The sequence below is a fragment of the Prorops nasuta genome, unplaced genomic scaffold (assembly GCF_024137725.1).
Source record: "Prorops nasuta isolate Cenicafe-Biocafe unplaced genomic scaffold, Cenicafe_Pnas_1.2 PNAS00027, whole genome shotgun sequence".
Classification (NCBI taxonomy): domain Eukaryota; kingdom Metazoa; phylum Arthropoda; class Insecta; order Hymenoptera; family Bethylidae; genus Prorops; species Prorops nasuta.
This window is the reverse complement of record NW_027116824.1, coordinates 1826384-1840747: the sequence shown is the minus strand read 5'-3', so window position 1 is coordinate 1840747 and position 14364 is coordinate 1826384. Positions and strand designations below refer to the sequence as shown.

General features: G+C 34.0%; 3 protein-coding genes across 4 annotated transcripts in view; 1 reads left to right on the top strand and 2 right to left on the bottom strand.

Annotated features, from left to right (window-relative positions):
* Jupiter (microtubule-associated protein Jupiter) overlaps positions 1 to 3887 on the bottom strand; it is a 41844-nt gene extending 37957 nt beyond the window's left edge. Inside the window, exons 1-2 of one of the 2 annotated variants that reach the window (XM_066741985.1) lie at positions 3803 to 3887; positions 3495 to 3699 (exon numbers count right to left, since the gene is read on the bottom strand). In XM_066741985.1, the coding sequence (XP_066598082.1) occupies positions 3495 to 3550 (56 nt within the window). In that variant the 5' untranslated portion in view covers positions 3551 to 3699; positions 3803 to 3887. Of the gene's footprint in view, positions 1 to 1232; positions 1756 to 3494; positions 3700 to 3802 lie in introns of those variants that run through there. The other variant, XM_066741986.1, reaches the window with a different exon arrangement.
* A 208-nt stretch (positions 3888 to 4095) lies between these two features.
* Positions 4096 to 11673, top strand: Dcr-1 (Endoribonuclease Dcr-1). The gene is made up of 20 exons (XM_066741907.1): positions 4096 to 4317; positions 4393 to 4508; positions 4602 to 4764; positions 4852 to 5510; positions 5579 to 5757; positions 5826 to 6046; positions 6140 to 6323; positions 6391 to 6721; positions 6793 to 6934; positions 7011 to 7241; positions 7334 to 7513; positions 7591 to 7804; positions 7890 to 8065; positions 8134 to 8312; positions 8375 to 9794; positions 9868 to 10440; positions 10520 to 10751; positions 10814 to 11034; positions 11179 to 11344; positions 11416 to 11673. Exons 1-20 carry the CDS (start codon positions 4258 to 4260, stop codon positions 11661 to 11663), a joined length of 5895 nt encoding a protein of 1964 aa, XP_066598004.1. The 5' UTR covers positions 4096 to 4257; the 3' UTR covers positions 11664 to 11673.
* Positions 11674 to 12062: 389 nt separating this feature from the next.
* Positions 12063 to 14330, bottom strand: Nprl3 (GATOR complex protein Nprl3). The gene is made up of 6 exons (XM_066741908.1): positions 13857 to 14330; positions 13515 to 13786; positions 13360 to 13455; positions 12741 to 13293; positions 12495 to 12671; positions 12063 to 12435 (listed from the first exon to the last, which is right to left on the bottom strand). The coding sequence occupies exons 1-6, from the start codon at positions 14016 to 14018 to the stop codon at positions 12064 to 12066; spliced, it is 1632 nt and encodes a 543-aa protein (XP_066598005.1). The 5' UTR covers positions 14019 to 14330; the 3' UTR covers position 12063.
* Between the last annotated feature and the right edge of the window lie 34 nt (positions 14331 to 14364).

Sequence of the window (14364 nt, the reverse complement as noted above, 5' to 3'; positions counted from 1 at the left end):
ACCGCCAATCCGCTCGCCAATAACGATAACGAACAAAAATAGGTGGCGCTGTGAACCACAATACGATCCATTGTGCACCGCGAAATTCCATCCAACGCGTCTAATGTCACTCGCGCTGGAATAATCGATAATCGAAGGATCACTCTGCGCTAGGCGTTGCCTGTTGAAAATAGAAGAAAGACAACATCCGTTTGGAAAGCGCAATTAAACTCAGAGTCTTCGTTAGTAGAGACGCGGGTATCTCGTATTTCAATTAGCGCTGGTTTCATCGTCCAACGACGAGTGGACTTTGAGGCTGAGCTGGAGTTTTCGAGCTCTTTTTATCGGGATAATTGTGGGTTGTGGGAGTGATTAAAATTTAAGTATTGAAGGAGAGGGAGGAGGGGGTGGCTTGTCCGCACCGATAAGCCGCCGACAGCGCAGGATAATTGAGGGAAAAGCGACGAAGGAGAAACAAGGAATTTGAGAGTTTGGAAAAATGGAGGAATCGGTGAGAGTCTGGAGAGACACCCACGTGGGCTTTGTCCGTGGCGGATGCGTTGGCGTTGCAAACGGCAAATCACCAGACGTCACCTATCGTCTCGAGTGCTTTGTTGCAACGCGAGAGGTTAGCGTCGTCGAATTGACGGTAATTAACATTAAACGAATGTTATCTAGCAGTCTGACTGAAGGGGAAAAAACTTGGCGAGAGGGTCAACGACCGATAGACGAGAAACCGGGAGGGAAAAAAATCACGATGAGGAGACGCCAGGACCACCAGAGGAATTAGCCTTTCGTGCATTCGAGCAACTATAACTAACCGAGCAGTCCAACAAACTTTTCCTACCCATCAATCCGTTAGCTTTTACCCGTAACGAACCGCACGCCGTTGCACGGAAATCTAATCGAGCGTGAACGCTGAAATTCCACTTATTGCACAGCAACAAAGTAACGCGTCAACCCTTCTCCCCTCCTACCTCGGAGAATTCTTATTGCACAACCGAACGCTCGGCAATATAATTTAGATCCGATCATTCCAGCGCGATGCTCTCCTTTACCGCAAACTCATTAAGATTTTAACGGCTTTCTTTTTTCATTCTTCGCGACTCGCGTTAGACCGGTCGAGATTGGACCGCACTGCGCACGCGCCAAAAAATATTCGACTTGTAGGTTATAATGGCTGGGTAGTGAGTGGGGAGGGGGCTCGCGAAGACCCGAACAATTCAAAACATTAAGTGGAGCCTGGCACGAACCTGGTTTTGAATTTCTGCGTGTCGTCCTGGCCGGCCCACATATTTTCTTCCTCCGTCGTTGTTGCGTCGACCGCAATTTGTCCGTTTCTCGCGTCACGTGGCCGGATAACTTCTTCCACAGTGCTTGATGCAGCGCTTCTTGGTTGGCGTTTCGAACAGGCTGAGTGAGTGGTAGGGGGGAGAGGGAGGTGTGGAGTCGCCGGTTATTACGAAGCAACGAATTTTAGGATCTACCGGTAAGCGAGCGCGACCGGCGACAGATCGCAGCACGTCGGGGTCAAACAGTGTCCTGTCGTGTCCCGTTCGGCTCTCCGTGTGTCACACACACGTCGCGTTCCGTTCCAACCATCTCGCTACCGCGTTCCTCCACTCCCATTCACTCGCGATCGTTCCCTTTTCATCGATACTCGATTCCTGCGTTCCCGAGGTTAAAGCTGCAACCGGATAGGCTGGCTGGACCGAATCCTCTCGAACCATTGGCTCTTTCGTTACCGGCACGTTATTTCGTTCGTTTATGCCACTTATATACACGATTCTAACCTTACCCGATTACTGTCAAACCTCGTAATTTTTTACTCAGACTATACTCGTATTTCTTGTCTCTTCCTGTTTTTTTTAGCTACAAGTGTACTTTCGTCAATTAATAATTCGAATGTATCTGGTATCAATACAATTCTCCAATAATGATTCATTTGTTTTTTTTTTACAAAAAAAATACCTGATCGTCTTTAGTTCACTGTACTGAATCGGTCAAGCGTCTATTACGATCGATAGGATACTTTGATAAACTTTCGTTGAATGATTCAGTGTGAAAGTGCGATTAATATAGGGTTAGAGGCCAGCCGGACAGATGGCAAATTTTACTTTTGTTACTGTATGTACAAACACTGCTCGTGTTTGCGATTTGAACAAAAGAGAAAATTACTGGCCAGTTCCTGCCATCTGCTACAAATAGTTTGGTCTCCTGTAGTCATGGAAAACGACGCATTGCATACTAAATGTGTCTACAATGTTCGACAGGATGATCTAAGCATTGCGTGAGGTGTTTGGCAAGCCAAATATAGAGTGCTGCTAAATACAACATGAACGTCATAAATGCCTTCCTTTAAAAATTTCTACTTTTCTTAAACACTAATACTACTTTATTTACTATTGTTCTGAATATAATTAAAATTAAATTATTTCCACCTGAATGAAATTTTTTACATTTTGGAAATTTATATTACTGTTAAAACAATTTCCATGTTGTGTATGTGTATACTTTAAAAGAGTCTTTTGAAATTGGCCAACAAGTTTTGTTAGGTATAAGTGACCACTCCAAAATTCAAAACAACTGCAGCGCGCTATCTATCGTCAGAATCACGAATTAACTTGACTCATATGATGTGTTTCTGACATACGTTTTACCGGCGTTTGCCAAATTACACTTGTTTTATCAGCAAATATTATCAAAATGTCATTTTAATGCTTTTCTTTAACATTTTCAAATATTAGTTTGGCCTTAAACAACAGTTAACGAATTATCTTCATAATAATATATACTTGAGGAAATAATTTAGAGCTGTGCAATTTACGATTAGCACTATTATTCATGCGGTTGATGATAATTTCATTTAACAGTAGCTGTGTGACGTAGTATACAAATATAATATTTATTAAAAATTATTATTTTTATCGTGTTTTACAAAAAATTTAACATCTTAGTTCATTCATCATTTCTAAATCATCAAAATGATAGTGAAGTAAAATGTCTAACTTTTCAATGTAAAATATTTTAAATAATACCGCCAGTAAAAGTGCAGATCCATCCAGTTTTATCCAGTTTAAACCGCCGCGCAACACAAAGAAAGTATAAACGCTTAGCTATATATATATGTATAAGACAACTGATACTTAGCAAATCGAAAATGAATAAAGAAATCTTAGAAAATAAAGAAACAAAAGAGGTTATAATCAAAATTAATACAGCCCCAATCGTTTAGAGTTCCCATAATAACCAAATATAAGAAATATACTTTACGTGATTTTTTTATTCACGAATATGCAAGAGCATTATTTTGCACAATTATTTACAAGAAAATAAAAGTTCCAGTATAAATTGCCTTTCATTTAATCGTGGTTTTCTTATATATAAATTTTTGTCACTAAAGCCTGAGACTAAAATTTGTAATGCATTGGCGTCTAGGTATTTTTCAAAGCGAGCAATTATGCTGGATACCAACTAGATTTACCTCGTGAAAAACATTGAAATGGGTTACTCACTTGCTGGAATTACGGCTTTGATCTACCAGTCCTTGGAAAGTTCCTGTCGAAGTCATTGTGAACGCTGGGATAAAACACTTTTTTCCTTTCCTTAGACTTCACTGATTTTCCGGTGCATGTGAGTGCACGAGAACAGAGAGCATCAAACAAGACTGTTCTGTCGAACAAAATCAAATTCACGAGAGAAGCTGATTGGTGGGTCGTCCTGTGAATTCAATGACGTCAGAAAACTAGTCAGTGGATCGTCTAAATTCTATTTACGAATTACTAAACTGAAGGATTTTCTACTACTGATAAACTTTATGCACCTTATACTCCAATAATAAATAGTAAAAAAAGCTGTTAATGATGATACTATAATTTTATGCGTCTTTTAAAATGACATCAGCAACAAGATATTCAACTTCACTAGGGATGTCACTGAATTATAATAAGGAAACAGATACGAAACGAAATACAATTCTGATCCATTTGCAGAGCCATCTGGATGTAGACTGGTAGTACTACAGTGAAATTGCATGTATTAAAAATTTATGTTAGGTGATGCAGAAATCTGCATTTTTCAGTGATACCCTTGTTGTTGATGGTGTGTGATCCTTCATAACCTTAGCTCGAAATTTAAACTAGTAAAAATTGTAGTATGGACACCAGGTGAATTTAGTAAAAAACGAAAAATCATCATGATAAAAAAATAAGTGTGATTTAATAAGTGACTAAATATTATAACTTGTAAAATACATCAATAATATATTCTGTAGTTTCCATGGCCTTTTCACTAAATGATCATGTTTATACCAAATCATTTACACCTAGAGAATATCAAGTAAATTTAATTTTTATAAATTTAATATGCATATTATTTAACATTATTGTAATTTTTAACTTGTTTACTTTATAGGTTGAGCTACTTTATTCGGCCAAAGAAAAAAATATTATAGTCTGCTTAGGTAAAAATTTTGAGCAGACCTTTCTTGTCATCAAGCTAATTCAAGAATTTGCGACAAATAACAGAAAGTAGTACTAATTAAATATCTTAGTATTGCATGCATTAAATAATATATAATATAACAAAATAAGTTCATAATGTATGTTCTTCTAATTTTTCAGGCTTTTGAAAGAAGGTGGACAAAAAGCAATTTATATATTAAATGATATAGAAAAATCTGCAATTAAAGCTAGTTGTATAAAACAATTAACAGATTTAAATGTATTATCTGTATGTGATAAAAATGCAGCTACAGAATTTCAAGATGAATTTGAAGATTCATATGTAAGTTTGTTATTAGAGCTTAATCAGTACAAGTTTATGATGATATAAAAGACTTTTGTTTATAATCATTTTCATGTTAATTTATAGGTTTTGGTAGCAAATACCAATTATTGTGCTCAGTTATTATGTGAAAAGAAGATTTTACCATGTCAAGTAAATCTTGTGATAGTTGACGAATGCCACAAATTAGTAGATGATAGCAATTTAAATTTTATTTTACAATCATTTTTATCTATTAATGAAGTTCCAAGAATAATAGGTATTGCTGTTCCTTTATTTAATTTAATGAAGTCACCTGGACGACTAGGACTGGAAATTGAGAAAATAGAAAATATTTTCCAATGTGAAGTAGATACTGCTAGTGATATTTTGTCTATTCTTCGTTATAGTCCTAAGCCAAAAGAGTTTGTTATAGAATATGATTCTTTTGAAAAGGGAGAGCTTTATGAGGCTTTAAAAAATTCTGCCCTACATGCTATTGAATTTTTAAAGGATCATCGCTATGATCCAACAGAAATTTATACAGAAGAATTTCTTGAAGAAATTCAAAAGATTCCAGATCCTACAGAAAAACCTCGTGAGATGATGCGAGATTTTCTTGAGGTATTAGAGACCTTAGGACCCTGGTGCGCCGATCGTGCTGCCCTATCGCTTCTAATGCTAACTGAGAAGCTCAAAGTAAAAACTCCATATGAAAGGCATTATTTATTGTTAAATTTAGTAGCATCAGTATTCATTAAGATTCGGTATGAAATTAATTTAAAACTCGAACCTTTTAAATATAAATTTATATGTAATAAAAGACTTCTTGCAGTGCAATTTGTGGTAATACATTTGATCATTTATCAGAGAAAGAAAAAATATACAATTTTTCTACTCCAAAAGTTCATAGGCTGCTAAATGTTCTTAAGACTTATACACCTTTCTACAAGAAAGAAACAGAAGCTACCACTAAGATAGAAAATGATGAAAATATAACTGCTTTTGATAATGGTAATTTCAGTTTTAGTTTTTAACAAGCTAAATGATTATTTAACACTAATATACTTTTGTTTTTCTAGGAATTTCTAAAAATACCACCGCAGATAATAAAGAAGTACTAAATAAAGAACAAAATATTCCATTTAGAAGAGTAGGCAATAATTTTAAGGCTAGTGAGGATAATCCTAGAAAACCAAAATTTCAGCGTTTCAATCGTGGCGTTACCGATCCGGATTTGCTTTGCGGTATTATATTCGTTGAAAAAGGATTTACGGCAAAAATCGTATTCTATTTATTAAATGTGCGTACTTATCTTACAATTGAATTTCATAAAATTTTAAACATATGCTTTTTAATTAATTTTATAACAAAAATTGAAATTTATGTTTCACAGGAAGTAAGCAAGCATGACGAAGATTTGCGCTTTTTGTCGCCGCTTTATACAATCGAAAAAACTCCAGAAGAATTAAGCTACACAAGAGATTTAGAGCTGGAGCACAGAAAGCAAGAGGAAGTCTTAAAACGGTTTAGAATACACGAATGTAACTTGCTAGTATCAACGTCTATTCTAGAAGAAGGTTTGTATAAATTAATAATATGTTATATGAAAGCATTGTGTAATTCTTAATAATTTTTATTGTGCAGGCATTGACATACCAAAATGCAATTTTGTAATGAGATACGATTTTCCTAAAAATTATCAATCGTACGTGCAATGTAAAAGTAGGGCGAGAGCTGTGGACGCATTACACATACTTCTAGTACCTAAGGATATATCAAAAGAATGTGTATGGCTGTTAGCACAATACCAGTATATAGAAAAATCTTTGTTAACAAAATCTTCTAATAGAGAACCATCCAAGGACGAAGAAATAATAGCCGACTCCTATGCATCAATGATACCACATTACAAGCCTCTTGATGCAGAAGATGCTCCCAAAGTAACTTTCAATTCTGCTATATCTTTGGTGAATAGGTAAATTATTTTATTTTTTTACAAAAATATTAATTTACCTGTCTATGAAATACAATTTATATTTTATTCAGATATTGCGCAAAACTACCCAGTGATACGTTTACCAGGCTGACCCCAGAATGGTCGGTTGAACTAGTTGAAGTAAAAAATGAGATAATGTATATTTGTTCTTTGAGACTACCCATTAATTCTCCATTAAAATACAGTGTATCCGTAAGCGTTACTTTTTTTTATATCAACTGATGTTGCCTGATGAGGATGAATACCACAGCACTTTTTTATTTTCTAGTCTTATCCTATGCCGAATAGAGCTATGGCCAGGCGTATGGCTGCATTACAGTTATGTATAGATTTACATAAACAAAATGAAATTGATGACAATCTTTTACCTATTGGTAAAGAAAATTTTAAAGCCAAACCAGAAGATGCTGAAGTACCAGCTTTGCCAGATGAAAGCAGAGCTGATTTTTCTGAAGCAAGGCCTGGTACCACAAAGCGTAGGCAGTATTATTATAAAAAGGTATTTTGTGTTGTAGAAATTAGAATGCTTTTTGAGTCTTGATTCTGGAATTTATTTTACGCATAAAAACGATTATTCATTGTAATTTCCAGACAGCAGAGGCATTAACTGACTGCAGACCAATAGTTGGTGTTCCTTCTTATTTATATCATATAAATATGGTATTGACCTGCCCACTGCCTGAAGAACAAAATACTCGGGGCCGTCGTATATATCCACCGGAAGAATCTGCTATTGGCTTTGGTATTCTTACTTTAAAAAAAATTCCAGAGGTATTGTTTAGAAACATTTCAGTTTCGTATACAAATATGCTTAAAACAAATTACACAATGGAGAAATATGTTTTTAGTTATGTCCATTTCCAATTTATACAAGATCAGGAGAAGTTCATGTACAGCTAAAACTTAGTGGAGAAACTGTTATAATGAATGAGATTCAGATAGAACGAGTAGCAACATTTCTGAATTATACTTTTACTAATGTTTTAAGACTGCAAAAATATTTAATGCTTTTCGATCCAAATGCCTCGGAAAACTCCTATATCATAGTGCCTGTAAAAATTGGTAATTTATTACGAAATGCCGATAATCATTTAAAATAAGTTAAGATATTTATTTGGCAATATTTTATTCTTCAATATTGTTTTAGATAACGAAGCTTCAGATGTAAAAGTGGATTGGAATTTTCTCGAGTGTATTTACGAAAATCGTAATACTGTTCCGGTAGAAGTACCAGAAGAAGATAGGAAGGAATACAAATTCGAAGCGTCAAAATATCATGACGCAGTTATTATGCCTTGGTATAGAAGTCAAGATCAGCCTCAGGTAAATTAATATAAGTTTGTATTCAATTTGTTTTTATACACAATATTTAAATATTTATTTTTTTACAGTATTTCTATGTGGCTGAAATCTGTAATAATCTAAATCCTAAATCGTCATTCCCTGGTGATGACTATAATACGTTTGAAGAGTATTATTTAAAGAAATATAATATCCAAATACAAAATTTGGAGCAACCTTTGTTAGATGTGGATCACACGTCTGCTAGATTAAATTTTTTAACTCCTAGGTAAATTATTATATATTATTTTTATACATTGTTTTAATATTGATAGTGACTTTGTTACACAGATATGTTAATCGAAAAGGGGTAGCTTTGCCCACAAGTAGCGAGGAAACAAAACGTGCAAAACGTGAGAACTTGGAGCAAAAACAAATTCTAGTCGCTGAATTATGTGCCATTCATCCCTTTCCTGCTTCCTTGTGGAGACAAGCCGTTTGCCTGCCTTGTATTTTATATAGAATTAATGCTTTGCTTCTTGCCAATCAGATTCGATGCCAGGTCGCTCAAATGATCAATTTAGGTCAAGAAAACTTAGATTCTCATTTTGAATGGCCTCCTCTAGATTTTGGCTGGAGTCTTGCTGAAGTTTTGAGAAAATCTAAAGAGGTTGATAAAGTTAAACAATTAAAAATTGAAAGTCTTCAAAACTATTCCTCAATTGAATCAAGTGATAGATTACCTAAAAGTGCCGGCAATAATTGGGAAGATGGAATTCCTCATAAAGAAGTTACTTTTAAGTCTATAGATAAATCAAAGAAAATCGAGGAGGACAAAAAAGAATCTAGCGGAGAAGAAGAGTCAGGGAAAAGTTCCGTTAATGATGACAATGATTTAGAAATTGGAACTTGGTCTAATGACATGGCAAGTTCGATGGTTTTCTCAACAGAATTGAATTTGCCTATGAACGTAACAGTGCTGGAGCCTAATTTTGGATGGAATGTTAGATATGGTTCACCTACGTGCGAGTCAGATATGGATAATTATGACTCTGATGAGACTTACAGCGAATTTGCCGAATCCTCGGATGACAACGAAGATGAAAATCGTGGTTTGAAAATCTCCTATATGGGAGAAAACGTTGCCGAAGCTGTAGAAAACGAAACACAGATTACCAAGCAAGAGATAAATAAAAAGATTATTGATTTGTTAGAAACTGAGAAGAACAGTGACGGTCTCTGGGAAGTGAACGAAACAGCTGATGAAGCTTTACTTAAAAAGCATGAAAATGCGCATTTTGAGTTTGCTAAGCACAAAGAAGAAGAAATCTTGAGTAGTCCTAATTTTATTTCTTCTCAATCGGAAATAAAAATAAAACGTAAAAATTCAGTGAGCAATGTCAATGGGATCACCGAGCTTCATTCTCTATACAAGGATTATATGGAAAATATAGTGGAGCGTTTTAAGAAGGACACCATAGAGAAAAATAAATTATTACCAAAAGAAAAAACCCATTTCCCTAAAAAACATTTTAACAGAGACAATAGTTTATTTAGCTTTGACTATCAGCCAGAATTGAATGGGCATTCGGGTCCAAGTCCAAGTTTAATTTTACAGGCTTTAACAATGTCCAATGCCAACGATGGTATAAATTTGGAACGATTAGAAACTATCGGTGATTCTTTCTTAAAATATGCAATCACAACATATTTATATTGTACATACGAAAATATTCACGAAGGCAAGCTCAGCCACTTGCGATCTAAACAGGTAATCATTCAACTAGTTCGATTGATGATCTAATCTAAGAATTTTTATATAACAATGCGGAGTTCTTTTTTAGGTGAGTAATCTCAATTTATATCGCTTGGGAAGACAAAAGATGTTGGGGGAGAGTATGATAGCAACAAAATTTGAGCCTCACGATAATTGGTTACCTCCTTGCTATTATGTTCCTAAAGAACTGGAGCAAGCCCTAATAGAGTCTGGGGTACCATCAAACTTATGGAATCAAGCTGACATTCCAACATTACAAGCGGTAGACCCAACAGAAATAACACAATTAGTAAAAGAAACGGAACAAAAGCTTGGCATTATGAAAATTGAATTAGATCGAAACGAGAGTAAGCTCCTGAGTACTCTTGATAGTTTCCGCTGTTTCATTCCTTATAATTTAATTACTCAACACAGTATTCCTGATAAAAGTATAGCAGATTGCGTGGAAGCTCTCATTGGAGCTTATTTAATTGCCTGCGGGCCGAGGGGTGCTTTGCTCTTTATGACTTGGCTAGGAATTCACGTTTTACCCACCGAAGAGATTCGATTGATCCAAAATGATGAACCTCAGGAAAGAGCACCTGGTAGCACACCTTTCATAAAAATAATTACTGAGGATAATCAAATTACTTGGACTCAGGTCAGCAAATTTCCCTCTTGTCACTATTTTCAATTATTTTAGAAATAGTACATTTTAAATAAGTTTTTATTTGTATTAGATACAGTATGGTAAACTGGAGGAACCACAGAATCCACTTCTTCGACATGTACCTGATCCTGACGGGGAATTAGCCATGATGCTGGACGGATATGAAAAATTAGAGAAGAGTATAGGATACAAATTCAACGATATTAGTTATCTTCTGCAAGCTTTTACACATGCCTCTTACCAACCAAATCGATTAACAGATTGTTACCAACGATTGGAATTTCTTGGAGATGCTGTTTTGGGTATAGATTCAAAATAAGCAAAATCACAATTTGTTTCTATAATGATACAATATTACTTTTAGATTATTTGATAACGAGGCATTTATACGAGGACAGTCGGCAACATTCACCGGGTGAATTAACGGATCTTAGATCAGCTTTAGTAAATAACACAATCTTTGCTTCTTTAGCAGTGAGATGTGGATTCCACAAATATTTTAGGCATCTTTCTCCAGGCTTAAGTGTTGTTATTAATCGCTTCGTCAGAATTCAAGAAGAAAATGGCCATTCCATCAGTGAAGAGGTCTGACTTTTGTTAAATTATTGTATTTTCAGAGGACTCGTGTGCCTCTCTAGAAAATACAAAATTCTTAATATTCAATATGTTATATCATTGAGTCAATTTGATGACTTTCTTGTTTTCAAAATTAGTATTTTTTTATTACAGTATTATTTAATTGGAGAAGAAGAGTGCGAGGAAGCCGAGGATGTTGAAGTACCTAAAGCTTTGGGAGATGTTTTTGAATCGCTTGCAGGTGCGGTATATTTAGATAGTGGAATGTCGTTAGATGCTGTATGGAGTGTTTATTACGCCATCATGAAGTCAGAGATAGGTAATTGATGATTAAATTAGAAATTTCCGTCGCTTTTTAAATAATTGTTTATGGTTCAAATATTTTTGCAGAACAATTTAGTACCAATGTTCCAAAATCACCAATTCGAGAATTATTAGAATTAGAACCGGAAACAGCCAAGTTTGGAAAACCCGAAAAATTGGCAGATGGTCGTCGGGTACGAGTAACTGTAGACGTATTCGGCAAAGGTTCTTTCAAGGGAATAGGGAGAAATTACAGAATTGCGAAATGTACAGCTGCGAAATGTGCTTTAAAAAAATTGAAAAGAATGCAGAGTTTTCCAAGAGAAAAATTATAATCTTTATAATTTATAAAATTCTGTTTTACTCATTTTAAATTTCTGAAATTTTTAATGATATTTTCAGAGATTGGGATGCATTTAAAACAATGTTACACCAAAAAATATTGATAAGACCAATGAGCTATCCATAATCTTTTTTTATCAAATTGGATCATGTGTTTTATAAATAATACGTTTTTGTATATAGACATATATAGCCTTAGTCAAATATATTAGAAGCTGCAATATTTTGTATTTATTAAAATTTTTTCTTTGTTTATATTACAAAAATCATTAACGACTTATAGTGTTTGTGATTAAGGCTGTATATTATTAATGTTAAAGAAATCTATGTATTATAAATCTCTTCATCTTTAGAAGGGGATCTTTAAAATATACGTGAATGTATGACTGAAATTTAAAAGTTTGTTCGATTATAGAAAAGGGCAATTGCCGGATCTTCACATTCACATGTGATTAAAATGTCACGAAATTTGTCCAATATTTGAAGTAGTTGGGATCTCCGAATATTCTCCAAGTACATAATTTCTTCAAGGTGGTGACCTCCATTGAAATACCCAAGTCTACAAAGTTTATCTAATAAGATAATATCATCTGAAGGTATATCAAAATTCTCAGACTGATAATCATAAATTCTATCATCAATCTGAATCTGTAATTCAACATCATCCTTTTCATCAGAATTGGATTTTGCAGAATCGTTCAAATTCCACGTACTGCCGTTTTCCGAAATTTCCATAGCAGTATTTTTAATATGCTCCTTTGATTCCTTAGAAAAAAAAATATTGCTATACTAATACATCACACGATTTAATTAATAAAACTTACCAATGAAATTCTACCATGAACAGTTGGCATATACTGTACATAAGTATGTAATTGCAATAACAGATGATTCTTTAATAACCAAATTATAATTTGTACTAGTTCCGTTTGATGTTGTGGTTGACTCAAAGGATTTAGTTTCTGGCTTATTGAAGTTGGTAAAGAAAATTCACTAATGACCTGAGAAATACGAATTTCTTAATACTAATAATTAACTTCCTGTATTGTAATTATAAAAATTATTTTTACTTGTAAAAGGCAATTTCCTGGAAATTTTTTAGAGAAAGACTCTAATAACTGATTTGTTAAAACTGCATCAGGGGAAACCACATAAACATTATTTTCACACAATGGATAAATAATAGTTGCTTTAGCCCAGTAGACTAAATGGCCTGTCAGTTGAAACACTTGTGCCAGAGTAAGATCAGAATCAGCAGCTAGTGTTTGAAGGCTTTTTAATGGATTGTACATTTGAATCATTCTTATTAATGCTGGAGAAGAATCTATTGGCAATGACTTCAATAATTCTTGAGGCTCAATTAATAACAATAAACCATGGTAGGGCCTTAAACTATTCAAACATCTATCTATTATTTCAGGATTAATAATGCATCCTTTTTTATGAGATTGATGAACTTTTTGAGGAAGACAAAATCTCACTTGTATCCATTTGTTAATTGCAATATTAATAATTCCTGTACTACTAAGGCTACTAAAGACAGACTTTAAGTCTTGTGCCAATAAACTTTTATGTAGGATTAATTCATAAGGAGATTCATCACAATCGCTTTCTCCTTCAGATCTAAAAATATTGAATAATCAAAAATCTTGAAAATTATAAAAGTAACATTTTAATCTTTCATAAAACCTGGCAGCTATCTCATCATGTGTTGATACCATAACTTTGATCTCTTCTGTAAAAAATCCACATCTTTTCTCCTCATGTCTTAATGCTAATCCTAATCTAAAATAATTAGTAATTGTATTTTAATTTTTAGATTCAACCATAAATATATTTCCAACCTTTTACTCAAATCATAGTAGCACTTTACTATGGAATAACTAGCCTGCGCGTGTAGAGCAAAAACTATATTAAAAAGCATTGAGGAATTGACTTCTTTTAATCCACGAGATGGAATCAGGGTAGGGTGGCCCACAAAACGTACATCATTAACTTTTAATTCAAACTTTTGGTCACAGAGTTCTGGTTTAACAACAAATAATGTAGATAAAACTTCATCTGATAGACCAATAAGGTTTCCATTCCTTATGTTTGAAACTGGGCATGGTGTTGACTGTTAAACACCAAAGTATTAATAAAACATTAAAATCAAATCAAGCTTAATTATTTATATTATAACAAACCTGTAATAAATCTTCAGTATTAATTAAAGAATAAGGATTTTTTCTTTTTGCATTTTGATTTGAATCTCGAGTAGACTTTGTTGTATAAGGATACCTAAATAACATTCTGTCACCTTTGCTATCGCTTTTGACAAGGATTATGCTTAAAGGATTAATCTCCATCTTAATTATTGTATTTAATATTACAGATCAAAGAAAAACAATTAATTTATCTTAAAAAAGCAATTACATTACTTCTACTATTCGACATAAAAGAACCCGGTAAAATTATTAGAGAATAGTATGATATTTCACTATAAGGAAATAGCCGAAATGGGCAAAAAAGAGAGGTGTCATACAAAACAAATGCAACTAGTAACAGTAACAATAGCAAATTGTTTATCTTTTCATTAAATCTCCCATCGCCCACTTTCCCAGTGCCCAAACACAACTACATAAGTAACCAATACCCACAGCATCCACAGCCGTGCACACTTAAAAGCAGTTAAAAGGGTGGTTATCTTGTCGA

What these genes read in the sequence shown, in the direction of transcription:
- Dcr-1 (XM_066741907.1), top strand. Translation starts at nt 4,258, where the DNA reads ATGGCCTTTTCACTAAATGATCATGTTTATACCAAATCATTTACACCT. An exon ending in GGCAGTATTATTATAAAAAG is followed by an intron (nt 7,242 to 7,333) that starts GTATTTTGTGTT and finishes TGTAATTTCCAG; the next exon opens with ACAGCAGAGGCATTAACTGA. An exon ending in GCCATTCCATCAGTGAAGAG is followed by an intron (nt 11,035 to 11,178) that starts GTCTGACTTTTG and finishes TTTTTATTACAG; the next exon opens with TATTATTTAATTGGAGAAGA.
- Nprl3 (XM_066741908.1), bottom strand. Translation starts at nt 14,018, where the DNA reads ATGGAGATTAATCCTTTAAGCATAATCCTTGTCAAAAGCGATAGCAAA. An exon ending in CATGATGAGATAGCTGCCAG is followed by an intron (nt 13,294 to 13,359) that starts GTTTTATGAAAG and finishes CAATATTTTTAG; the next exon opens with ATCTGAAGGAGAAAGCGATT. An exon ending in CAGGAAATTGCCTTTTACAA is followed by an intron (nt 12,672 to 12,740) that starts GTAAAAATAATT and finishes CGTATTTCTCAG; the next exon opens with GTCATTAGTGAATTTTCTTT.